The sequence below is a fragment of the Sylvia atricapilla genome, chromosome 13 (genome assembly GCF_009819655.1).
Source record: "Sylvia atricapilla isolate bSylAtr1 chromosome 13, bSylAtr1.pri, whole genome shotgun sequence".
NCBI classification, from domain to species: domain Eukaryota; kingdom Metazoa; phylum Chordata; class Aves; order Passeriformes; family Sylviidae; genus Sylvia; species Sylvia atricapilla.
The window spans coordinates 1,031,779-1,057,183 of record NC_089152.1 but is presented as its reverse complement, the minus strand read 5'-3'; the positions used below and the strand labels follow the sequence as shown (position 1 = coordinate 1,057,183).

The window sequence follows — 25,405 nt, the reverse complement described above, 5'->3', positions numbered from 1 at the left end:
AAAATCCAGGATCCCTCAGGTCTGCCTTGGGGAGAAACCCCCAGGAAATCCAGGGAATGTTGGCATCAGCAGCTGGGTGAAGCCAAGCGCTCCCTAATTCCCGTTTTCCCCTTGGGAATGGAATTCCTTTGGAATTCCGAGCCTTACGCTCAGCCCGAGTGCCTGGAAAAGTGGCATGAAGGGATTGGAGTTTTTCCCTCCGGTTTTAATTCCCACAGTTTTTAATCATTATCCCGGAAAAGGGCTTCCAGGAGAGCTTCAATGGGATGTTCCCACAGGAAAGCTCTGCCAGGGTCTAATTCCAGGAAATCCTGAGAGATTCATTCCCGTGGGAATTCCGAGTTTCCACGTGGGGAATTGGAATTGGGCTTAATTCACTGGGAATGAAGGAATTCCATCCTGTCCCAGGTATTCCCAGGCTGGATCCCGGGATTGGGAGAGCTCCTGGGATTTGGGATCCTTTGGGGGAAGGTTTTTGATGTTTTCCTTGGATGAGGGCTGGGATTGGGATCCGTGGGGAGAAAAGCAGGATTTGGGGCAGCTCAAGGATTAAAAGCACCCTGGAATTTCAAAGAATTCCCGGGATTTTTTCCCTCTGTTGTTCCCTGTTTTCCTTCCCTGCTGCTCCTGGATGTCGTAGGAAGAGCCTGGAGCTCTCAGCCTTTTCCTGGAATTTTTCGGGAATTTTCTTTTTTCCTGGATAATTTCACGGGTTTTCCATTAATTTCCTTTAAGTGCCTTTGCCGAGGTCTGACTGCTGCACTTTGGGAGCTCCTGGAATTTGGGATAACACAATAAAATCTGGGATGAACGGGTTAAATCCGGGATAAATCAATCCTTGGGAAAGCTGACCGGGATTTTCGGGATATTTATAAGCACTGGAGTCGTTTGGGTTTTTTTTTTTTTTTTTATCTGATGGTTTTATTAAATTAATGTAAATCGCTGCTTTTAATCTGCTTCATGATAATAAAAAATATTCCTGGGAAAACGAATCCCTTTGGAGATCGTTGCTGATAATTCCAGAGTTTATTTACTTTGGGAGCTGCTGTGACCGGAGAGGAATCCAACTGGGATTGCAGAACCCGGAAAAACATCGGGAATCATCCCAGATTTATTCCAGGTCGTTCAACTTTTGAACTGAAAAATCCCCCTGTCCTCTCCAGCGCCGGGAATTTTGGGAAAACTGCATTTTCCAGGTGGGATGGAACGCCAGAATTCCATGGGATGGGTGATGCTGGATCTTGGGGCAAGGCGAGGATTTATTCCGGGTTTTTTACCAAAAATCTCTGGATTTTCCTCAATTCTCTTCCCAGGAGAAATGAAAACTCCGTGTCCAGATGTTCCAAGGAAAGAGACCGGGATATTTATTTGTGGAATGTTGATCCACGGCAAATCCCCAACAAATCCAGGAATTTTGGGGGTCAGATTCCGGCGAACCTCCTTCATCCCTCCTAAACCACGTGGATTTGGACAAGAGCATCAATTTCAGGAATTTCAGGCTCCTCCAGGTCCTTTTATCCCTTTAAAAAAAAAAAAAAATCTTTGAAGTTCTTTGTGGAAACATTCAGGAATTTGGACCAAAAAGGGGAATTCCCTGGAATTTAAAAAGAATTGAATCCCACAGCCCAATTCCCCCTTGGAATCCATGCCCTTGGCGGGAAGTTTTTGCTTTTCCCTGGACTCGTTCTGCTGGATTTTTTCCCACATGTCCCAACATCACATTTCCACGGTTATTTTCCACCACGGATCATTTCCCACAGGTTGGGGATTAACTCGTTTCCAGCAGCTTGGGAATTAATTCGTTTTCCACGTGTTGGGAATTAATTCCGACATGTTGGGAATGAATTCCAGCAAGTTGGGAATTAACTTTTTCCCAGCAGGTTGGGAGTTCACTCATTTCCGTCGGGTTGGGAATTAACTAATTTTCCACACGTCGGGAATTCAATCCAACAGGTTGGGATTGAACTGGTTTTCCGTAGGTTGGGAATGACTCATTTCCATCAGGTTGGGAATTAACTGAGTGGCTGATTCCCCTGCAAGCAGGCACGCAGGGAAACCCTGGTCCTGCAAACTGTCTGTATTCCTCCCGTTTCCCCGAAAGATTGGAATTAGGCGGATAAAAATGGAAAAAAAACCGGGAAAAAAGCCGGGATCTGCCGGGGCCGGGACTCGAACCCGCGGCCTCACCGCCGCCCCACCAGGGGGCGCCCTCCGCTCTGCCCCCGCCCCTCCCGCGTCTCCATGGTGATTGGTGACGTCAGCGGGGCGGCGCGCGCTGATTGGTCGGATTTGAATCGCGGCGGGCGCGCGGCCGCCGCTCGCTGCCGGCCCCCGGAGCGCGACCCCCGGCGGCTCTGTCGCGACAGCGGCGACATGAAGGCGGCGTGAGTGCCTCCGCGGGGCTTTTGTTTGGCGGCGGGGAGCGGGAATGCGGCCTGGGGAGACGGGAGGGGGGTCACGCGGTGTGGGGCAGCTCCGGGCCCTTCATGGCCGCCCGCGGCTCTGTCGCTTCCCATCCTCTCGCTATCCCGATGTTCCTCCTCCCGGTTCCTTTCCCGGTTCTCCCGGCTGTCTCCCCTCCATCCGCGGTTCCTTTCCGCTGCCCGTGCCCTCAGGCCTCCCCTCACGGCTCTCCCCTCACGGCTCTCCCCTCACGGCTCTCCCCTCACGGCTCTCCCCTCACGGCTCTCCCCTCACGGCTCTCCCCTCACGGCTCTCCCCTCACGGCTCTCCCCTCACGGCTCTCCCCTCACGGCTCTCCCCTCAGCAGGGCCCGCACGCCGCGCAGGCCGAGGAAGGGCACGAACCCGGCGCTGAAGGATCCTGTGGGGGTGAGTGCGGGGCTCTCGGTGTGTTCCCGGTTTGTCCCTGCTGCCTTCATTCCCGGTGTATTCCCGGCGTGTTCCCGGTTTGTCCCCGCTGCCTTCATTCCCGGTGTATTCCCGGTGTATTCCCGGGTTATTCCCGGTTTCCCCGTGTCCATTCCCGGTTTATCCCGGTTTCCCCAGGTGTACTGCCGGACTCATTCCCGGTTTATCCCTGTTTTCCCGTGCTCATTCCCGCTGTATCCCGGTTTCCCCGGGCTCATTCCCGGTTTATCCCGGTTTCCCCGTGTTCATTCCCGGTTTCCCCGTGTCCATTCCCGCTGTATCCCTGTTTCCCCGTGTCCATTCCCGCTGTATCCCGCTTTTCCCGTGTCCATTCCCGCTGTATCCCTGTTTCCCCGTGTCCATTCCCGCTGTATCCCGGTTTCCCCGGGCTCATTCCCGCTGTATCCCTGTTTCCCCCGTGTCCATTCCCGCTGTATCCCGGTCCATTCCCGGTTTCCCCGTGTCCATTCCCGCTGTATCCCGGTCCATTCCCGGTGTATCCCGGTCCATTCCCGGTGTATCCCGGTCCATTCCCGGTGTATCCCGGTCCATTCCCGCTGTATCCCGGTTCATTCCCGGTGTATCCCGTTCCCCAGGTGTACTGCCGGGTGCGGCCGCTGCCCGGCGCGGAGCAGGAGAGCTGCATCGAGGTGCTGAGCCACAGCACGGTTCAGCTGCACCCGCCCGAGGGCTACCGAGTCATCCGCAACGGCGAGTACCGGGAGGTCAGCCTCCGTTCCCGCCGGGAATGCCGCCCCCAGCCGCCCCGGGAGCCGCCCTGACTCACTGCGACACGGCCCGGCCCTGGGGATTGGCCCTGAGGGCCCCTCCTGCCTACGGACGGCTCTGGGATTGCGGGGATTCCAGCCGGATCCTGGTTTTCACAGGGATTTAGGGATTCCAGCCGGATCCTGGTTTTCATAGGGATTTGGGGATTCCAGCCAGCTCCTGGTTTTCACAGGGATTTAGGGATTCCAGCCAGCGCCTGGTTTTCACAGGGATTTAGGGATTCCAGCCGGCTCCTGGTTTTCACAGGGATTTAGGGATTCCAGCCAGCTCCTGGTTTTCACAGGGATTTAGGGATTCCATCCGGCTCCAGGTTTTCATAGGAATTTAAAATTCCATCCAGCTCCAGGTTTTCACAGGGATTGAGGACTTCCATTAATTTTATCCCCTCTCTGAGTCTTCCCGTGAATTTAGGGATTCCATCCGGCTCCTGGTTTTCACAAGGATTTAGGGATTCCAGCCAGCTCCAGGTTTTCATAGGAATTTAGGGATTCCATCCAGCTCTAGGTTTTCACAGGGATTTAGGGATTCCATCCAGCTCTAGGTTTTCACAGGAATTTAGGGATTCCATCCGGCTCCTGGTTTTCACAGGGATTTAGGACTTCCATTAATTTTATCCCCTCTCTGAGTCTTCCCGTGAATTTAGGGATTCCATGAGTTCCATCCAGCTCAGAGTTTTCCCAGGAATTTAGGAATTCTGTTAATTCCATCCCAATCTCAGTTTTCCCATGAATGTAGGAATTCCCTGAATTCCATTCAGCTCCAAGTTTTCCCATGAATTTCATACCACTCTGAGTCTTGCCATGAATTTAGAAATTCCATTAATTCCATCCCAATCTCAGTTTTCCCATGAATTTAGGAATTCTGTTAATTCCATCCAGCTCTGAGCCTTCCCATGAATTCCACCCAGCTCTGAGTTTTCCCAGGAATTTAGGAATTCCAGGAATTTAGGAATTCCATGAACTCCACCCAGCTCCAAGTTTTCCCAGGAGTTTAGGAATTCCATGAATTCCATCCCTCTCCGAGACTTCCTGTGAATCTAGGAACTCAAAATTCACTCAGATTCATTAAAAATAATCCATTTTAAAAAGTAAAACCAGCTTGGAATTATAAAAACTACTAAAATCCATTTCAAAAATCATTCAAACTCATCAAAATAACTCATTAAAAAAATAAAATAAAATAAAACCAGCTTGAAATTTAGGACTGAAAACCTGGAAAAAAAAAAAAAAAAACCAAAACTGGAAAAAAGAACCCCCAAAATCACTAAAATTCCCTGAGGGAACAGCTCCACTTTGGTGGATGTTCCTTTGCTGGAATTCCGGGGGGGGCTGGAAGGAAATCCCAACTTTTCTCTGCTCCGTGGGATTTTTCTGGAATTGCAGGGTGGTTTTCCCTCTCCTGGCAGACGCAGTATTCCTTCAAGGAGGTCTTTGGCACGCTGGTGGTGCAGAAGGAGCTCTTCGATGTGGTGGCCAAGCCTCTGGTGGAGGATCTGATCCGGGGCAAGAACGGTGAGCTCCTGTCCTCATTCCTGGGATTTCACCTTTCCCGAGGTTTGCTTGGAATTCTGGCTCCGCTCCTCACACGGGAGCCCTGGAGTTCCTTTTGGAATCTTGGGATGATTTAAGCGGGAATGGGATGATCCAGTGCTCCTGAGGTTTGTTTGGAATTGTGGTTCAGATCCCCACAAAACAGCCTCAGAAATTCCCTCTGGAACAGGAATTCTGGGAATGGGTGATCCAGTGTTCCCAAGGTTTGTTTGGAATTGTTGTTCAGATCCCCACAAAACAGCCTCAGAAATGCCTTCTGGAATAGGAATTCCAGGATGGTTTGATCCTGGGAATGGATGATCCAGTATTCCCGAGGTTTGTTTGAAGTTTGTTTGGAATTGTGGCTCAGCTCCTCACACAGGAGCCCTGGGGTTCCTTCTGGAATCTTGGGATGGGTTGGGTGGGAATAGGATGATCCAGTGTTCCTGAGGTTTGTTTGGAATTGTGGTTCAGATCCCCACACAACAGCCTCAGAAATTCCCTTGGGACCAGGAATTCTGGGAATGGGTGATCCAGTGTTCCCAAGGTTTGTTTGGAATTGTGGCTCAGCTCCTCACACATCACCCTCAAGAAATTCTCTCTGGAACAGGAATTCCAGGATGGTTTGGGTGGGAATGGAAGATCCAGTGTTCCCGAGGTTTGTTTGAGGTTTGTTTGGAATTGTGGCTCAGCTCCTCACACAGCAGCCTCAGAAATTCCTTCTGGAACAAGAATTCTGGGATGGTTTGATTCTGGGAATGGGTGATCCAGTGTTCCCAAGGTTTGTTTGGAATTGTGGTTCAGATCCCCACAAAACAACCTCAGAAATGCCTTCTGGAATGGGAATTCTGGGATGGTTTGGGTGGGAATGGAAGATCCCAAGGTTTGCTTGGAATTGTGTCTCAGCTCCTCACACAGGAGCCCTGGAATTCCTTCTGGAACAGGAATCTTGGGATGGTTTGGGTGGGAATGGGATGATCCAATGCTCCCAAGGTTTGTGGCTCAGCTCCTCACACAGCACGGGAAGTTCTCTCTGGAACAGGAATTCTGGGATGGATCATCCATTGGGAATGGATAATCCATTGCTCCTGAGGTTTGCTTGGAATTGTGGTTCAGATCCCCACAAAACAGCCTCAGAAATTCCTTCTGGAGCAGGAATTCCGGGATGGTTTGGGTGGGAATGGATGATCCAGTGTTCCTGAGATCTGTTTGGAATTGTGGCTCCTCACACAACTTGGATACTCTTTCTGGAGCAGGAATTCTGGGATGGTTTGGGTGGGAATGGATGATCCAGTGCCATGGAAGTGTGGATGGAGCAGCCTGGATTAGCAGGAGGTGTCCCTACCTTTGGCAATGGGATTGGCTTTAAGGTCCATTCCCACCCAAACTGTTCTGGAATTCCGTGGATTACGCATCCAAATCCTTCTCCCCGCTGTCCCAAGTTTTCCCCGTGGTTTGTGGGAGTCACAAATTGCAAAATCACAATTTGGGGCTTTTAGCAAAAGCGCTTTTTCAACTCCCCCCCCAAAAAAAACCCCAACAAACACCAAAAAATCATCATTTCCTAACCCATAAAATCCTCCCGTTCCATGGGCAGGGAAACTTTCCCCTATCCCAGGGTGCTCCAAGGCCCATCCAGTCTGGGATATTCCAGGGATGGCCCAACCTGTGCCAGGAGAGGACCATGGCTATTCCCAGCTGTCACCTGAGAGCTGTCAGGGCTGATGATGGCGTGGAACATTTCAGGAGGGGATTTTAGGGTTTTTTTTTCCTCCCAATCCCGTTGATTTTTCCCTTTTCCCTGCATTCCCAGGGCTCCTGTTCACCTACGGAGTGACGGGCAGCGGGAAGACCCACACCATGACGGGATCTCCAGGGGATGGGGGGCTCCTGCCCCGCTGCCTGGCCATGATCTTCAACAGCATCGGCCCCTTCCAGGCCAAGAGATTCGTGAGTGCCCCCAAAATCCCTGGATTTCTGCTCCAAACCTGCCCCTGCACGGCTTGGAAAAGAGAAAAACCCGACGCCAGGGGTCCTCCTTCCCAAAGGACTTGGATTTCTGGGAATGCCTTTAAGTGCTGATTCCCCTCGGCTCATCCTAGGAAAAAAAAAAATCTGTTAAAAGGGTTTTAAATTTTTAAAAGGATTTTAACATTTTAAAAGGATTTTAAAGCTGTGGGGAAGGAATCCAGGCAGGAATATTTCGGTGCTGATGGCCACTGGTGTTGCCTCCCTCGTTAGGCTGGGTGATTAATAAGCAGATATTTAATTGATTAGGCAGTTGTATCCCACTGAAATTCCCAGTCTGTTCCTGCTGTTCTAACAGGTGACTTCAGCATGGATTCAGCATTCCATGGCCTTTTTTCCCTGGAGACACTGAAAAACTTTTTTCCCCTGAAAAACAGTGGTTTTTTCCATATTCCCATATTATTCCATATTATTCTCCATTCCATATATTGCTATTCCATATTCCCATACATTATTCCATATTCCCATATATTTTCAAATTTTCATATGTTATTCCATGTATTATTCCACATTCCCATATATTATTCCACATTTCCATATATTATTCCGTATTTCCATATATTATTCCATGTATTATTCCACATTTCCATGTATTATTCCGTATTTCCATATATTATTCTGTATTTCCATATATTATTCCATGTATTATTCCACATTTCCATGTATTATTCTGCATTTCCATGTACTATTCCACATTCCCATATATTATTCCATATTTCCATATATTATTCCATGTATTATTCCACATTCCCATATATTATTCCACATTTCCATATATTATTCCACATTTCCATATTATCCCACTTGCTGTCAGTAATTCCCATAAAACCAAAAAAAATTGTCTCCTCATTTCATGAGGGATATGATTTATTTTTTTTCCCGAGGTGTGCACTTTGTGGTGCCTAAAACACCCTGGAACAATCCTGGAATTCTTTTATAAAACATTCTTTCTGCAAATCGTTTCTGTCAGATCTCGCCGGGTCGAGCTCCAACGAGGGGCACGGTATTAATCAATTAACACCAGCCTAATCAGGCTAATTAATGACTCAAATAATGCTTTGCTGGCCAGCAGCTGGATGTTGGAATTGGCTGGAATTCCCGGTTTTTCCCTCAGGTTTTCAAGCTGGATGACAAGAACGGGGTGGAGGTGCAGAGCGAGGTGGAGGCTCTGCTGGAACGCCAGAGGAGAGAGGCCCTGCCCACCCCAAAAACTCCAGCTGGGAAGTGAGTGACTCTGGGAATTTATCCCCTAGAAACGGGATTTAACTCCTCTTGGGCTCTTCCTTTGAAGGAAAAAAAAAAAAAAATTGGGAAAAAAAAAAGTTGGGAAATGTTTAATTAATTAGGTAATTGTATGCCACTGAAATTCCCGGTTTATTCGCGGTGTTCTAACAGGAGGTTTCAGCTTGGAGGAAGCCATTCCATAGCTTTGTTTTTCTCCTAAATTTTGGGCCTTTTCCCCCAGAATTTTGGGCCTTTTCCCATGGAATTCCCTCAGTTAGATCATGGAATTCCAGCCATGGAATTCCCTCAGTTGAATCACGGAATTCCCTTAGCTGGATCATGGAATTCCCTCAATTGAATCACGGAATTTCCACCATGGAATTTCCTCAATTGAATCATGGAATTTCCTCAGTTGGATCATGGAATTTCCACCATGGAATTTCCTCAGCTGAATCATGGAATTTCCTCAGCTGAATCGTGGAATTTCCTCAGTTGGGTGGTGGAATTTCCATCATGGAATTCCCTCAGCTGGATCATGGAATTCCCTCAGTTGGATCGTGGAATTTCCATCATGGAATTCCCTCAGCTGGATCATGGAATTTCCTCGGCTGAATCATGGAATTTCCACCGTGGAATTCCCTCAGTTGGACCATGGAATTCCAACTGCAACCGTGGAATTCCCCCAGCTGGATCCTGGAATTCCATCTCCTGGCCCTGCCCAAGATCCTCCCCAAGAACCCGAATTTTGCCCCTGCACTGATTTGCCGTGGCCCATCCCAATTCCCCGGGAATCCCGTCCCAATTCCCCGGGAATCCCGTCCCAATCCCCGGGAATCCCGTCCCAATTCCCCGGGAATCCCGTCCCAATCCCAGTTTTCCCGCAGGAGGCAGCTGGATCCCGAGTTTGCCGACATGATGGACGTGCAGGAGCAGTGCCGGGCCGAGGAGGTGGACGAGGACAACGTCTACGGCGTCTTCGTCTCCTACATCGAGATCTACAACAACTACATCTACGACCTGCTGGAGGAGGCCCCCTGCGACTCCATCAAACCCAAGTGAGTCCGGAATTCCGGGATTTTCCCAGCCTGGGGTTGGGAATCCGCTGGGAGAGAGGGAACAGAACGGCGTCTCCGTGTCCCGGACCGACGTGCGCCGTCGGCTTTGAGCCCTGTCAGTCCCCAGGGAAGTTGGGAATTCCCGTATTCCCAACCCCGGGAGGGTTTTAGAGGATCTCCACTGTGATTTTTTGTTGTTGTTGTTGTTTTGGTTCTCACCTTGGCTCAGAATTCCTGGGAGCTGCCGTTAAAAACACACGGAAAGGAATCCAGCCGGGAATGTTTCATGGCCACTCCTTTCCTTGTTAGGCTGGGTGATTAATAATATTTAATTAATTAGGCAGTTGTATCCCACTGAAATTCCCAATTTATTCCAGCAGGTGATTTCAGCTTGGAACAAGCCATTCCAGAACTTTTTTCCCTCTGGAAACAGTGAAAAACCACTGGTGTGGTGCTCCATATTCCCGTATTATTACACTCGGTATCAGTAATTCCCATAAAACCAGGAATTAGGGATATTTTTAGGGATATTTTTTCCCAAAGGTGTGCACTTGTGATGTCTAAAATCAGTAGGGAAAAAAAAAATATCTTGGAATCCATGGATTGAAATTCCAACTCCATTCAAGGAGCCCCTCAGTCCTGCGTTAATTAAGGAGTAGTTGATTAACAAAGACTAACGAGGGCAAAATGAACTGGGAGCTGTCTCCTCACTCCAGAAGGATTTGAATCTCTGGGAATGCTTTTAAACCACTCAGTGGTTTGATGCTTATTCCCAAAACCCATCCTAAAAATAATAAAAAAAAAAAAAAAAAAAAAAAAAAAAAAAAAAAAAAAAAAAGGAATGAAATCTGGGATTATTTCTCCCTCTGGAAGCTGTGGAAAGATTTGAGGCAGGAACCAAGGATTTAATGTTTTTCCCCGTTTTTTTGGTAGGTGGAACAGTTGCAACACTCCTGTGAGAAATGGAGACTTGTGTATTGTCCAGTGTCTCATTCCCATTATTCCAGCGCCGTTTCCCTCGAGTAGAGGCAGAAAATTCCCGCTTTTCCCTGCTTTCCTAGGAATTCTAGATGCTCTCCTTGCTTCTGTGTGCTTGTAGAAAAGCAATAGCTGCCACCAAAGCAATTAATTAGCTGCAATTAAATAGCTGCTAATTAGAGCGTAGGCTGGAGTGTCACTAATCCTGGCTGTGTGTCCACGTCCTGTATTCCTCTTCCAGCTTTTAGATGGATAAATCACTTTTTCCTCTCAGCATTTTGGACCTTCTCCCCTCTGAATTTTGACCATTTTTTCCCTCGGAATTCTGATGATTTTCCCTTCAGCATTTTTGGCATTTTTCCTCAGCATTTTTTGACCATTTCCCCTCAGAATTTTTTGTCTTTTCCCCTCTGAGTTTTGACCTTTTCACTTCTGAGTTTTGACCTTTTCGCCTCTTAATTTTAACCCTTTTTCCCTTTGAATTTTGGAGGATTTTCCTTCAGCATTTTTTGACCTTTTTCCCCTCAGAATTTTGACCCTTTTCCCTTGGAATTTTTGGTCTTTTCCCCTCAGAATTCTGACCATTTTTCAGCATTTTGACCTTTTTCCCCTCAGCATTTTGACCATCTCCCCTCAGAATTTTGACTTTTCTGCTCAGATTTTTGACCCGTTCCCCCTGAATTTTGACCATTTTCCCCTCAGATTTTTTGCTGTTTTCCCTCTGAATTTTTTACCCTTTTCTCCCCCCTGACTTTTCTCCCTCCACCAAAACCTGCATGGCAGGAAGCTCCACTCCACCGGGATTGATTTCTTTTCCCTCTTTCCCTGCTATATCCCAAAGACCTCCCCAGTCCAAAATCCTTCGGGAAGACCAGAACCACAACATGTACGTGACGGGCTGCACCCAGGTGGAGGTCAAATCCACAGAGGAAGCTTTTGAAGTCTTTTGGAGAGGTAAATAAAATAAAATAAAATAAATCTTGGGATTCTGGGGCTGAATCCCAGAATTCCACATCCCATCACCTCTAAACGTTATAACCGGCGAGGAAATCCCGCTGGCTCATCCCCAGTTTAGGGCGTTCCTCATTCCCAACCCTTCCCAACATCCCACAGCTGCGCCCTGCTGCTGGAGGATGGTGGGAATTGTGGGAAAGCAGCAGGAATTTTTTTGGGGGGTGATTTGGGGTGTGTGAGCAGGGCAGAAGAAGCGGCGCATCGCCAACACGCAGCTGAACCGGGAATCCAGCCGCTCCCACTCCGTGTTCATCATCAAACTGGCACAGGCTCCTCTGGATGCGGATGGGGACAACGTGCTCCAGGTCAGTTCTGGGGTTATTCCAGGAGGATTTTATGGGATTTTCCTCGGGAGCAGCTCCCACGCCTCAGGTTTGGAGGCGACGGAATTGGTCATAAAATCCGGCGTTAAAGCAGAGGGTGAAGCTGCTGATTCCTTGGGTTTGCAGCTTTTCCTTTGTGGGATTTGAAAATTCCTTGGGTTTGCACCTTTTCTTCCTTTGTGGGATTTGAAAATTTTTTGGGTTTTTACCTTTTCTTCCTTTGTTGAGATTTGTAAATTCCTTGGGTTTGCACCTTTTCCTTTTTGGGATTTGTGAATTCCTTGGGTTTTCGCCTTTTCCTTTGCTGGGATTTGAAAATTCCTTGTTTCCACCTTTTCTTCCTTTGTTGGGATTTATAAATTCCTTTGCTTTTCACCTCTTCCTTTGTAGGGATTCTAAAATTCCTTGGGTTTTTGCCTTTTCCTTTGTTGGGATTTGAAAATTCCTTGTTTTCGCCTTTTCCTGTGTTGGGATTCGAAAACTTTGGGAATTTGAACGATCCAACAGCTTTCAATCCCGTGGCCCAAGGCAGGATCGATCTGCCAAAATCCCCCCAAAAAAACAACTGGGCTGTGCCAACCCCTCTGAGCTTGTATCCAAGACATTCTTTGGAAGTGGGATTTGGGATTTGGGCTATGGAGGGATCCAGGATTTCTTCTGTGTCCCAGGAGAAGGAGCAGATCACCCTGAGCCAGCTGTCCCTGGTGGATCTGGCGGGAAGTGAGAGAACCAACAGGACCAAAGCTGAAGGGAACAGGCTGCGGGAAGCAGGTAGGAGCAGCCTGCTAATTAACCCTGCTAATTAAGCTCCTGCTAATCCTGTCTGCTGGGGAAGAATCCCAGGAATTCTCCTCTCAGGATCAGTTAGGATTCGATGGGCCTCAATTTCCCGTTCGGAAGCCACGAGTTCGAAGCAGCGCTTCTGCCGCTTCAGTTAATTAGAGCAATTATAACAAATACGTTAATTAGGCGGTTTATTCTTCTGGATCGTTTGGGAACGTGATCCGGGAGCTGCTCATGGAGGTTTTTTTTTTTTTTTCCTAATGTTTGCTTTATTTAGGGAACATCAACCAGTCATTGATGACGCTGAGGACGTGCATCGAGATTCTGCGGGGAAAACCAATTGTACGGAACGAACAAGGTGGGCAGCCCTCCCCTCCTTATCCTGGGATTTGATCACCTCCAATGGAAGGAAATCTCACTGGGATTTTCCCTGGCTTTATCCCCAGATGGTTCCGTACCGAGATTCCAAACTGACTCATCTCTTCAAGAACTATTTCGACGGAGAAGGCAAAGTTCGGATGATCGTGTGTGTGAATCCCAAGGCTGAGGATTATGAAGAAGCCTGGTAAATTCCCTTTTTCCACTCCCTCCTGCTCTTCTTTCCCCGCTTTTTCCTGGATTCCTGTACTCCAAGAGATACGAGGAGTTGTAATTGTTGTTCGAGCGCTTCAGTTATAAGTCCGTGGGATAAAAACTCCTCTCCAAGTCTTATTTTTCCTTGGAAAGTGGAAGGTTTTCCTTCCTCACAGAATTCCATGGAGCCACATTTAGCTGTTGAACCCTTCCTATCCAAGAATTCCAAGGCTGTCTCTGCCCAACCTTTTGCTGTTGGTCATTTTGAGGGGGTTTTCTGGAAAGATCCCAAACCTCAGCCGACAGCTCCTTGCCACTCCATCGGGACAATTCCTCCTTTCAGTGACCCAAACCCCGTTCCCAATCCCGAATCCGAGTGCTCCTGGTGGATTTTTTTTTTATTTTCCCTGTTTCCTCGCAGCAAGTGATGCGTTTTGCAGAGAGGACCCAGGAGGTGGAGGTGGCCAGGCCCATGGACAGGCCGCTGTGTGGGCTGACCCCGGGGCGGCGCCTGCGGAACCAGGCGTTCCGGGAGGAGCTCTCCCGAAAAACTGGAGCTCAGGGGCGGCCCCGTGGGAGCAGGTGAGCGCTGGAATAGAGGGAATTCTGCTCTGGGAATGTTCACCTGGAAAAGGGGAACCTTCAGGGGAAATTTAGGGGCTTCTTGCAGGAGACTGAAAGGGCTCCAGGAGGAGCTGGAAGGGGGTTGCGATGAGGGATGGAGGGATGGGACACAGGGAATGGCTTCCCGCTGGGAATAGGGGAGGTTGGGTGGGATTTTGGGAAGGGATTCCTGGCCAGGAGGGTGAGGAGGAGAATTCCCAGAGGAGCTGTGGCTGCCCCTGGATCCCTGGAATGTCCAAGGCCAGGTGGAATGTGGGGCAGTGGGAGATGTCCCTGCCATGGAACGGGATCACTTTACAGTCCTTTCCATCCCAAACCATTCCATGATTCCAGCAGAGTTTTCTGTTTGGAATTAGAGGCTGGGAATAAATTTTAAACCAATTCCACTGAGCCTTAACTGTGCCAGAGGAACCTCAGTGCCCTGGGAGCTGCTGCTCTTCAGTGTCCCCGTGGAGGTTCCCAAAGAATTCCACAGGATTGGGATGAATCCACGGTCCCAATATTGCAGCTCCTGGCAGGAAACCGTGCCAAGGAAATGATGGGATGTTCCTGGATGCTCAGGGCCTGCTTCTAGCAAAACAAGGAATCAAAGATGTCACATTCAATCCATCACCTCCTTGGGAACGCTCCCATCAATCATTCCCTGTTTTCCAGGATTTTGCCCCGTTTTCCCACTGGGACTTCCCACCCTGCTGACGGGGGTTTTTCCACCCTTGCAGGACCAGAGGAGCAATCTGCTGCTGAGCAGTTTTTCCAGAGCCTCCCTCCTCTGCCTTCCTGTGAGCTCCTGGACATCGACGACGACCCAACGCTCCCGAAACTCATCGAGGCCCTGGAGCAGCGCCACAAGATGAGGCAGAATCTGGTAGAGGAACTTGCCAAAACGGTAGGAATTTGCCCCAGATTGGAGCATCGGGGCAGAATTCAGATTTGGTGCCTTTATTATTCCTCAAAGGATCCCCCTTTCCCCAGTTTTCTTGGTTAGACTGATGGTTTCGACCTCTTTTTTATTTTTTTTTCTGAGGAATTTTAGGCTTTAAATCAGTTGGGGAAAACAACGGAGCTTTGGGTGTTCTGGAGATAAGGGAGGAGGTTGAAGATAAATTAGAAAATATCTGAACTCTCTTCCAGTTCTTGCCTTCAAAACAATGCTGCAAGAATTTGACTCAGTGTGGCATCCAAGGAAATTACATCCAGGGGAAACTGGCTGAGAAGGAGAAAACCATAACGGGCAGAGGACGGAGCTGGAACGGTTGGAAAAGAAGGTTAAAACCTTGGAGTACAAGGTCAGTTGGGTCATTTGCACTGCACAAAATCCCTTTTTTTATTTAATGGGTCATTTGGCAAATTCCTTCCCATCAGGAATAAATATCTGGGAGGAATTTTCACTCAAGTCCTTTTGGTTTTTTAAAACACCGAAACCAGCGGTTTAGTATTGAAAAATCGAGATACGCCGGGGGAAGCACGAGCAGGAATTCCGGGATTTAGAGGATTTAAAGGGTTGTGTTGCTACCCAAATGCTCCATGTGTTCCCACAGATCGACATTTTGGAGAAGACAGCCACGATTATGAGGAGGAGAAGAGGAACCTGCAGCAGGAGCTGGAGAGCAAGAGCCAGAAGCTGCAGAGGCAGGCGTCAGACAAGAAGAGGCTGGAGGCCAGGCTGCAGGGAATGGTGGCTGAGACCTCCCTCAAGTGGGAGAAGGAGTGTGTGAGTGCAGGAATCCGAGGGGGAAAAGTGGGATTTAATTGTCTGGGGTTTTGGGGATTGGGGGAGGTCCTGAGGGAAGGGGGTTTGTTGGTCTGCTTGGTGTTGGTGGGGATTCCGGGTTGGAAATCCTCTTTGGAGGTTTGTGGGCAGCTCTGCTGGGGGAGGGAAAGGGAAAGGAAAAGGAAAATGGAAAGGAAAATGGAAAGGAAAATGGAAAGGAAAATGGAAAGGAAAATGGAAAGGAAAATGGAAAGGAAAATGGAAAGGAAAATGGAAAGGAAAATGGAAAGGAAAATGGAAAGGAAAATGGAAAGGAAAATGGAAAGGAAAATGGAAAGGAAAATGGAAAGGAAAATGGAAAGGAAAAGGAAAATAGAAAGGGAAAGGAAAGGAAAGGAAATGAGGGAAGAAAGGAGTTGAGGGAAAGGGAAGGAAAGGAGGGGAAGGAAGAGAAAATGGAAGGGAAAGGACCAGCTGGATTTGGGAACAGGAGATTTGGGCTCTGCTCCCAGGGAACTGGGACAGGAGAAGAGGGAACAGCCTCAGGCTGTGCCAGGACAGGCTCAGGATGGATACTGGGAAAGTTCCTGATGGAAAAGGCTGTAAACACTGGAAGTGCCCAGTGAGTTTTGGAACCCCCATCCCTGGAGACATCCAAGGAACACTTGGATGTGGCCTCCAGGCTGGGCTCAATCCCATCCTGGGACTCACTGACCCTGGAGGCCTTCCCAGCCTCAGCAATTCCACCTTTCCCTCTGCTTTTCCCTGCAGGAGAGGCGGGTGGCAGCCAAGCAGCTGGAGATGCAGAACAAGCTGTGGGTGAAGGACGAGAAGCTGAAGCAGCTCAAGGCCATCGTCACCGAGCCCAGGGCTGAGAGGCCAGAGAGCCTTCCCGGGAAAGGGAGCGGGAAAAGCCTCTCCCGAGATCCGTGTCTCCTTCCCCTGCGCCTGTGAGTCATTCCCAAACCTGCTGCAAGGAGGGAGGGCTGTTTTTAGGGGGTGCAGTGCAGGGATTTGAATCGTCAGTAGCCCCCAAGCGCAGAGCTGGAGCAGCTTGCTTTGAATGCCTTGTCTGCTGTTTTGTTCTTCATCCGTTCTCCCACCTCCTGATATCCACAGGAAGGAGAAATCCCTGGATCTGTCTGTCCCTGTGTCTCACTGATGTTTCCCTTCTCCCCAGAGCTGAGGTTTGAGCCCAGAGCTGGAGCAGCTTTGAATTCCTTGAGTTCCTTGTCTTGTCCCTGTTTTTGTTGTTATCCATTTCTCCCACCTCCTGACATCCCTAGGAAGGGGAAATCCCTGGATCTGTCTGTCCCTGTGTCTCACTGATGTTTCCCTTCTCCCCAGAGCTGGAGCAGCTTTGAATTCCTTGAGTTCCTTGTCTTGTCCCTGTTTGTTGTTTATCCATTTCTCCACCTCCTGACATCCCTAGGGACGGGAAATCCCTTGGATCTGTCTGTCCCTGTGTCTCACTGATGTTTCCCTTCTCCCCAGAGCTGAGGTTTGAGCCCAGAGCTGGAGCAGCTTTGAATTCCTTGAGTTCCTTGTCTTGTCTCTGTTCGTTGTTTATCCATTTCTCCCACTCCTGACATCCCTAGGAAGGGGAAATCCTGGATCTGTCTGTCCCTGTGTCTCACTGCTCTCTCCCTTCTCCCCAGAGCTGTGGTGACCCCGCTGAGCTGGGGGACAGCCGGGTGGCCCCGCGGCTGCCACGGCGCTCCAACTCCTGCAGCAGCATCTCTGTGGCCTCCTGTGTGCTGGAGTGGGAGCAGAGGGGCCCTTCCTGCGAGCCAGCCAGCATTCCCAAAGCCAGGAATAAAGCGGGGAGCGGAGCCGGGCTCGGCCTGGCCCAGCCCCTCCAGGAGGAGAGGGATGTGCTGGAGCCGAGCGCCGGACGTGCCCAGGGATAGAGAGGAGCTAGAGCAGGAAGAGGATCCGTGCTGCAGGGTTAGTCCTGGCTGCTGGGGCTGAGCCTGACGTAGACTAGAGCTGTCCCCAACGTGTCCTTGCTGGGCCCAGGCTGAGCCTGCTGCTCTCGGCCTTTGGAGGCTTCCTTGGAAGCCGAGAATTCCCACTTTTAGGGAGCTCCGAGGTGGCCACACTTGCTCTACCTTGGGGTGTCCTCGTGTTTTTCCCTGGTGTTTCCCTTTCCCTTTTCCCTGGTGTTTCCATTTCCTTTTCCCTGGTGTTTCCCTTTTCCCTGGTGTTTCCCTTTTCCCTGGTGTTTCCCTTTTGCTGGTGTTTCCCTTTCCATGCACTCATTCCCTGCGTTCATTCCCTGTTCTCTTTCTCAGTGCCCATTCCCAGTTTCATTCCCAGTGCCCATTCCATGTCCTCATTCCCACTCTCCCATTATTCCCAGAGCACTCTGGTGGGTCCTGCTGCAGGCATGGCATTCCCGCAGTGCTGGGGGGAGCGCTGGGTGGATCACCGGCCCCATTCCCTGTTCCCATTCCCGTTCTCAATCCCAGTACCCATTCCCTGTTCCCATTCCCTGTTCCCATTCCCTGTTCTCCTGTCATTCCCTGTTCCCATTCCCTGTTCCATTCCCTGTTCTCCTGTCATTCCCAGTTCCCATTCCCTATTTCCCTGTCATTCCCAGAGCACTCCGGTGGCCCCTCTCCGGCCTCGGCGTTCCCGGAGCGCCGGCGGGGAGCGCTGGGTGGATCACCGGCCCATTCCCAGTTCTCCTGTCATTCCCTGTTCCCATTCCCAGTTCTCCTGTCATTCCCTGTTCCCATTCCCTATTTCCCTGTTCCCATTCCCAGAGCACTCCGGTGGCCCCTCTCCGGCCTCGGCGTTCCCGCAGCGCCGGCGGGGAGCGCTGGGTGATCACCGGCCCCGTTCCCTATCCTGTCATTCCCAGAGCACTCCGGTGGCCCCTCTCCGCCCTCGGCGTTCCCGGAGCGCCGGCGGGGAGCACTGGGTGGATCACCAGCCCCATTCCCAGTTCCCATTCCCAGTTCCCATTCCCAGTTTTCCTGTCATTCCCAGAGCACTCCGGTGGCCCCTCTCCGCCCTCGGCGTTCCCGCAGCGCCGGCGGGGAGCGCTGGGTGGATCACGGCCCCATTCCCAGTTCCCATTCCCAGTTCCCATTCCCTGTTCCCATTCCCAGTTCCCCCATTCCCAGTTCCCATTCCCAGAGTGCTGGGTGGATCACCGGCCCCATTCCCTGTTTCCCTGTCATTCCCAGAGCACTCCGGTGGCCCCTCTCCGGCCTCGGCGTTCCCGCAGCGCCGGCGGGGAGCGCTGGGCGGATCACCGGCCCCATTCCCTATCCTGTCATTCCCAGAGCACTCGGTGGCCCCTCTCCGCCCTCGGCGTTCCCGCAGCGCCGGCGGGGAGCGCTGGGTGGATCACCGGCCCCATTCCCTATCCTGTCATTCCCAGTTTTCCTGTCATTCCCTGTTCCCATTCCCAGAGCACTCCGGTGGCCCCTCTCCGGCCTCGGCGTTCCCGGAGCGCCGGCGGGGAGCGCTGGGTGGATCACCGGCCGCCGTCGCACGTGCCCACGGAGACGCTGCTGCAGCCGCGCGTGCCCCGCGCCATCACCGTGGGCGCGCCCAGCGAACGCGCCCTGGCCCGCTGCCACCGCTACCTGCTGACACACCAGGAGCTGGCCTCCGACGGAGAGATACAGACCAAGCTCATCAAGGTCGGCCCCGGCATCCCGGGAGGCTTCGGAAGTTTGGGAATGTGGCGTTGGAATGGCTGAAATGTAGTTAAAATTACCCAAAGAGTTCCTGGATGTGGCGCTCAGTGATCCGCCTGGGGGCAAGGTTGGGATCCAGGGCAGGGTTGGGATCCAGGGCAGGGTGGAGATCCAGACCAAGCTCATCCGGGAATACTGGGAAGGCTTGGGAAGCTTGGGAATGTGGCATTGGAATGGCTGAAATTTAGTCAAAATTACCCAAAGAGTTCCTGGATGTGGCGCTCAGTGATCCGGGCGTGGGGGCAGAGTTGGGATCCAGGGCAGGGTGGAGATCCAGGCAGGGTTGGGATCCAGAGCAAGCTCATTCAGGTGACACCTGGAATCCTGGGAAGCGTGGGAAGCTTGGGAATGTGGCATTGGAATAGCCATTGTAGTTAAAACTAGTTAAATGTAGAAATGTAGTTAAATGTAGATGTAGTTAAAGTAGTAAATGTTAGAAATGTAGTTAAAATTATCTGAGGAGTTCCTGGATGTGGCGCTCAGTGATCCGGGCTGGGGGCAGGTTGGGATCCAGGGCAGGGTTGGGATCCAGACCAAGCTCATCCAGGAATACTGGGAAGCTTGGGAAGTTTGGGAACGTGGCGTTGGAATGGCCGAAATTTAGTCAAAATTATCCTAAAGAGTTCCTGGATGTGGCACTCAGTGATCCGGGCAGGGGGCGAGGTTGGGATCCAGGACAGGGTTGGGATCCAGACCAAGCTCATCAAGGTGATGCCCAGAATCCTGGGAATGTTGGGAATGTGGTGTTGGAACGGCTGAAATTTAGTTAAAATTACCTGAGGAGTTCCTGGATGTAATTCCCAAGGAATGCCCAAGGAATTCCTAGATGTGGTGCTCAGTGCTCCAGGCTTGGGGGTGAGGTTGGGATCCAGGGCAAGGTTGAGATCCAGGCTGAGCTCATCAAGGTGACCCCTGAATCCTGAGAATCTTGGGAATGTGGGGTTGGAATCGCCAAAATGTAGTTGAAACTACCCAAGGAATTCTGGATGTAATTCCCAAGGAATTCCTAGATGTGGTGCTCAGTGCACCAGGCTGGGGTCAAGGTTGAGTTCCAGGGCAAGGTTGAGATCCGACCGACCTCATCAAGGAGACCCTGGGAATGTTGGGAATGTTGTGTTGGAATCACTGAAATGTAGTTTGGAGTTTTCACGGTTGGATTCCGTGATTTGTGGGATCTCGTGATCCGTGAATCCCCGGATTTGTGGATCCCACTGTCCATGAATCCCATGATCTGTGGAATCCCATAATTCGTGGAATGTCATGGTTTATGGAATCCCATGGTTGTGAATCCTATGATTTATGGGATTCCATTACTTGTTGGATTTCATGACTTTAGGGATCCCATGATCCATGGATCTCGTGGTTTATTCACTTTCCCAGTGGAAAAAGGCAACAATCCACTGGCAGTGAAGTGGGAGGAGCTTATCTGGGCTGGAATTCTGGGATGAATCCCGGTGTTGTTCCTGTCCCAATCCCACTTTTCTTGTCCTTTTCCCATTCCAGGGGGACGTTTTCAAGACCAGGGGCGGGGGCCAGGCCGTGCAGTTCACGGACATCGAGACCCTCAAGCAGGAATCTCCCACCGGGTGAGTCCAGCCTCCGAATCCTGAATTCCCAACATTCCAGTCCTGGAACCTGTCATTTGAGCTGCCAGAATCCTGGAATTCCCAAAATTCCAGTCCTGGAACCTTTAATTTGAGATTTTGAAATTCTGGAATTCCCAACGTTCAGCCCTGGGATCTTTCAGTTGAGCTTCTGGAATTCCCAAAATTCCAATTGTGAAACGCTTCGTTTGAGCTTGCGGAATCCTGGAATTCCCAAAATTCCAATCATGGAATCTTTCATTTGAGCTTCCAGAATTCCTAAAATTCCAGTTATGGAACCTTTGAGATCCTGGAATTCCCAAGGTTCTGATTGTGAAACCTTTCATTTGAGCTTCCAGAATTCTGGAATTCCCAAGGTTCCAACGATGGAACCTTTCATTTGAACTTCTGGAATTCCCAGTGTTCCAATTGATGGAACCTCTACTTTGAGCTCCTGGAATCCTGGAATTCCTGATGCTTGCGTGGAACCTCTTCCTGGCCGGATTGATCCACTGGAAAACCCAACTTGGAACCCCATAAACTCGGAGAAATTTCTCGGATCCAGAAACCGCTGGATCCGAGATTTATTTAAGGAAGAGCCAAGCTGTTTCCCAGTGCTGGAAGGTGGCAGATTCCATGAAGTTGGTGCCGTAATTCCCAAATTCCCGTTGCAGGCGGAAGCGCCGCTCGTCTCCTCCCGACCCCGATCCCGATCCCGCCGCCGACTCGGAATGGACGGACGTGGAGACCAGGGTGAGCCGGGAATGTCGTCCTGGAGCCGGGAATTCTGGCGTGGGGGCGGCTGGGGAGGGAATTTCAGCTCATCCCAACCCTTCCATTGGGCACTTCCCGCTATCCCAGCCCGGCCTTGGGCATTCCAGGGGTTATCTGGATGGGGATTTGGGAATTCTGGGAATTCTGGGAATTGCTGGGATCCTGACTGTGGTGTGTTCCCAGTGTTCCGTGGCCGTGGAGATGAGGGCGGGATCGGCGCTGGGCCCGGGATTCCAGCACCACGCCCAGCCCAAGTGAGTGCCCCTGGAATTCTTTCCCCACCACTCCCAAACTTCGGGAATGTTTTTTTCCCCTCTCACAGGTTTGCTGCTCTTCCCGCTTTGGGATTGCGTTCCCAGCTGGAATATCAGGAATGGCAGTGGGAATGCCCTGGGTCCCCTCTCTTGCTCATGTTATCCGTTGGGAAATTCCAATTTCTTGGGATTGGGAAATTTTAATTTCTTGGGGCTCCAGTTCCCTGTGGGAAGAGGGAATTGTGATGGAATTTCTGCTAAAATTCCAACTAATTACGGATAATAATTCTGGAATCACTAAGGAAGTGTGGAGAATTCCCTCTTCCCAAATTATTAATGAGGCATCCTTGGGAATTCCAGCTCCGTGCCAGCCAAGGAATTCTTTCCCGACAACTTCCAAAATTCAGGAATGTTTTTTCCCCCAACTTTGCTGCCCTTCTGACTTTGGGTTTGCATTCCTGACTGGAATAGGGTCGGGAATAGCAGCAGGAATTCCCTGGATTCGCTCTCCTGCCCCTTGAGCCTCTTCCTCACACTGTCCATTGGGAAATTCCAATTCCCCGTGGGAAGAAGGAATCGAGGAATTGGAATCCAAGGAAAACACCGGATTTTTTGGCGTTTCCTTGGATTAAAAGTTGGATTTTTTTAGGAGGTGTGTGGGATTTGGGGTTTGCAAAAACCTGGGAATGGGGAGGGTTGGCCGCTCCCAAAATTCCTCAGGATGAATCCTGACAGTTCTCTGTGGTTCTTTCCCGTTGCAGGCGCAGGAAACCCTGAATTTTCCTGCTGGAATCCTGGATTTTCCCAGCCTGAGGAATTCTCTGCTGCCACTGCTCCTCAGGAACTGCTTTGTGCTCATTCCCAAAAGTTTTTAGGGAAGCTGGGAAACGATTCCATGGTGATCCCAAAGAAGTTCTGGATGGATCTAACCTTTCCCACGGATTTAGGGAAATCCTAAAGGGTCCCTCTGGAATTCCAGAGCTGCATCCTCACAGGCAGAACCTCCAGACTTTTCCCTGGGAGATTTTTTCCAGCTTTTTTTTTTTTTTTTTCCCCAGTTTTTTTAAATCCCAAATCCATCTTTTTCCGGTCATTCCCTCTTTTTTTGGGAGACCCAACCGCTGCTATTCCGAGTTGCAGTCCAGCACTTTAAGGGTGTTTTTGGCCATTCCCGATTTTTACCCAAAACCAGGAAAAACCTTGGGAATTCTTTGGGCTTTTCTTCTGGCCACGATGAGTTGGGAATATTTAAGGTGTCACTGAGCTGTCAGGACATTCCAGAGTCACCTCCTCACCTCCCAAAAAAAAATTCCTGGGAGCGGTGGGAATTCTCCGGGTGTGAGGGGACCATGGAATGTTTTTCCACGTGGGAATTGGGGGGAAAACGGGGATTTCCTCACGGGGTCGGGTGGGAATTGTCTTTCTGTGTGTCCTGCAAAAGTGTTCAATAAATCCTTTTATTCCAAGCCCTCTTCTGCTTTCCAGGGAATTCCGAGGGGAGCAGCTTCCTTTGGCTTTGCAGAAATCTGGGATCAGAGGAGGTTTTTAGGGATGTGAAATCCTGGGATCTGCTTGGATCCTCAGCTGGGGTGGGAAAATTTTATCCTCAGCTCTGCAAAAGGAATTTGGGGACATTTTGGGACATTTTTCAGGGATTGCCTCGATCCAAGGGGTTCCAGCCCATGGAAAAGCTTTTCTTCCGAGGTTTGGAATCCTCAAAATCCCAGAATGGTTGGATTGGGATTGGAAGGGATTTAAAGCTCTTCCCAAAGGCAGAGACATTTCCCACAATCCCAGATTGTTCCAAGCTCTGGCCTTGGATGTTCCAGGGGCAGCCACAGCAAATCTGGGAATTCCATTTTAGCCAGGAATTCCTGCCCAATCTCCCAATCCATCCCTTATCCCAAATCCCTCTCCTGGAGCCCCTTTAGCCCCTGGAATGAGCTCTGAGGATTCCCTGGATCCTTCCCTTCTCCAGGTGACCATTCCAGCTCTCCCAGCCCGCCTCCAGAGCAGGGCAGCTCCAGGACTTCCTCTGGAATTTCTCCAGGTCCTTCCCCTGCTGGGATTCCAGAGCTCAGGAGGGGCAAAGGGAGAGTTTTTCCAGCCCCTCCAGAATTCCATGAGCTCCAGCGGCAGCTCCCGGCTGGATCCATGGGAAGCAGATCTCCGGGAGCGCCACTAGATGGGGCGGGAAAACCGCGGGAACGGCGCCGCTTCCCGAGCCTGGGGACTGGAAGGATTCCTGGGAAAATCCCAGTTCCCATCGCTGCTCCTGCCTCTTGCTGCTCCCCGGTGGGAGGGTTGGGATAGGGATTGGGATTGAGGTTGGGATAGGGATTGGGGTTGGGATAAGGATAACTATTGGGAATGGCGCCGCTTCCCAGGCCTTTCCCTGCCCTGGGATAGGGAATGATTCCTTGGAAAATCCCAGTTCCCATTGCTGCTCCTGGCTCTTGCTGCTCCCCCGTTGAAGGATTGGGATAGGGATTGGGATTGAGGCTGGGATTGGGATTGGGATTGGGATAACCACTGGGAATGGCACCACTTCCTGAGCTTTTCCCGGCAGGAATCAGACTCTCCCCTAGACAGGGAATTCCTTGGGATATCCCAGCTCCCAAACCTCCTCCTGCCTCCTGTGGGAGGATTGGAATAGGGATAACCACTGGAAATGATGGAAAACTCCAGGAAAAGGCTCCTGTTTGTGGGATTTCAGCGATGATAAATGAGGAGCCATCTCTTGGGTTTGGATTCCGTTATCCCCAACGACAGGATTAATCCCACTGGGAATATTCCTGTGGGAAACTGGAATAGCCGAGGACCTGATGCTCATGGAGAAGGTTTGGATGCAGAAAAGGGTGGAAAAGCAGCGGGAATTCTGAATTGGCTCCCTGGGATTTGGTTCCTTGGATTTGATAATGTAATTTTCGTAATTTTTAATTTTTTTTTCTATTTTTTATTCTAATCTTTATTTTATCAAAATTTTATTTTATCTTTATTCTTATTTATTTACTTAAAATATTATTTTTCTTATTTTATCCTTTTTTATTCTTTTATAATGTTTAATTTTATTTTGTGTTTCAATTTTCTTCTTATTTTAATTATTTTTAACTTTTATTTCTCTTTTTATGTAATTTCCCTCCAAACCCCCGCAAACTAGGGAAGTCAGAGCAGAAATGTTGGATTCACAGCTCCAAGATCTCCTCCAGCTTTTCCCAGGCACATCCTGATCCCAATCCCTTAATTCCAGGGAAAATCCTTTTTTTTTCCAGACTGGATTCATCAGGACAAGTGAGCTGCCAAATTTTAATCCCAAAAAATCCATCCCTGGAGCGCTGGGATTGCAAGGAGCGCTTTTTCCATGAGGTGTCAGTGTGCACCGCCATTCCCAGCCCCGGAATTGCCCTGGAATTTTTCCTGGCAAACCGTGGAAAAATCCTCCTTGGATCAGCACCGAATCCCGGCTCGCGGCGTTTTCCAGTTTTCCCCCGTTTTCCCCTGGATGGCGGGAGGGTTGGATCCCATCCCACGGGAAGGGGTCGCGTGTGGCTCTCCTCACCTCCGTGTCCCAAATTTCCAT

The 25,405-nt window shown here is 50.2% G+C and overlaps 1 protein-coding gene and 1 pseudogene across 1 annotated transcript; both read left to right on the top strand.

Annotated features, from left to right (window-relative positions):
• The first annotated feature begins 5,097 nt into the window (after positions 1 to 5,097).
• On the top strand, positions 5,098 to 22,609 carry LOC136366884 (kinesin-like protein KIF23). Its single transcript, XM_066328160.1, is given in 24 exon segments — positions 5,098 to 5,170; positions 7,002 to 7,138; positions 8,331 to 8,440; positions 9,325 to 9,495; positions 11,315 to 11,427; positions 11,671 to 11,792; positions 12,479 to 12,581; positions 12,871 to 12,923; positions 12,925 to 12,951; positions 13,040 to 13,153; positions 13,588 to 13,691; positions 13,729 to 13,748; positions 14,516 to 14,686; positions 14,922 to 15,076; positions 15,329 to 15,353; positions 15,356 to 15,501; positions 16,273 to 16,384; positions 16,387 to 16,489; positions 17,192 to 17,318; positions 17,320 to 17,448; positions 20,718 to 20,800; positions 21,472 to 21,550; positions 21,755 to 21,825; positions 22,587 to 22,609. Coding segments are annotated over 23 exon segments (2,244 nt in total). The 5' UTR covers positions 5,098 to 5,170; positions 7,002 to 7,048; the 3' UTR covers positions 22,603 to 22,609.
• Positions 22,610 to 25,327: 2,718 nt separating this feature from the next.
• The window catches only part of LOC136366818 (membrane progestin receptor delta-like), a 5,168-nt pseudogene continuing 5,090 nt past the window's right edge, over positions 25,328 to 25,405 (top strand).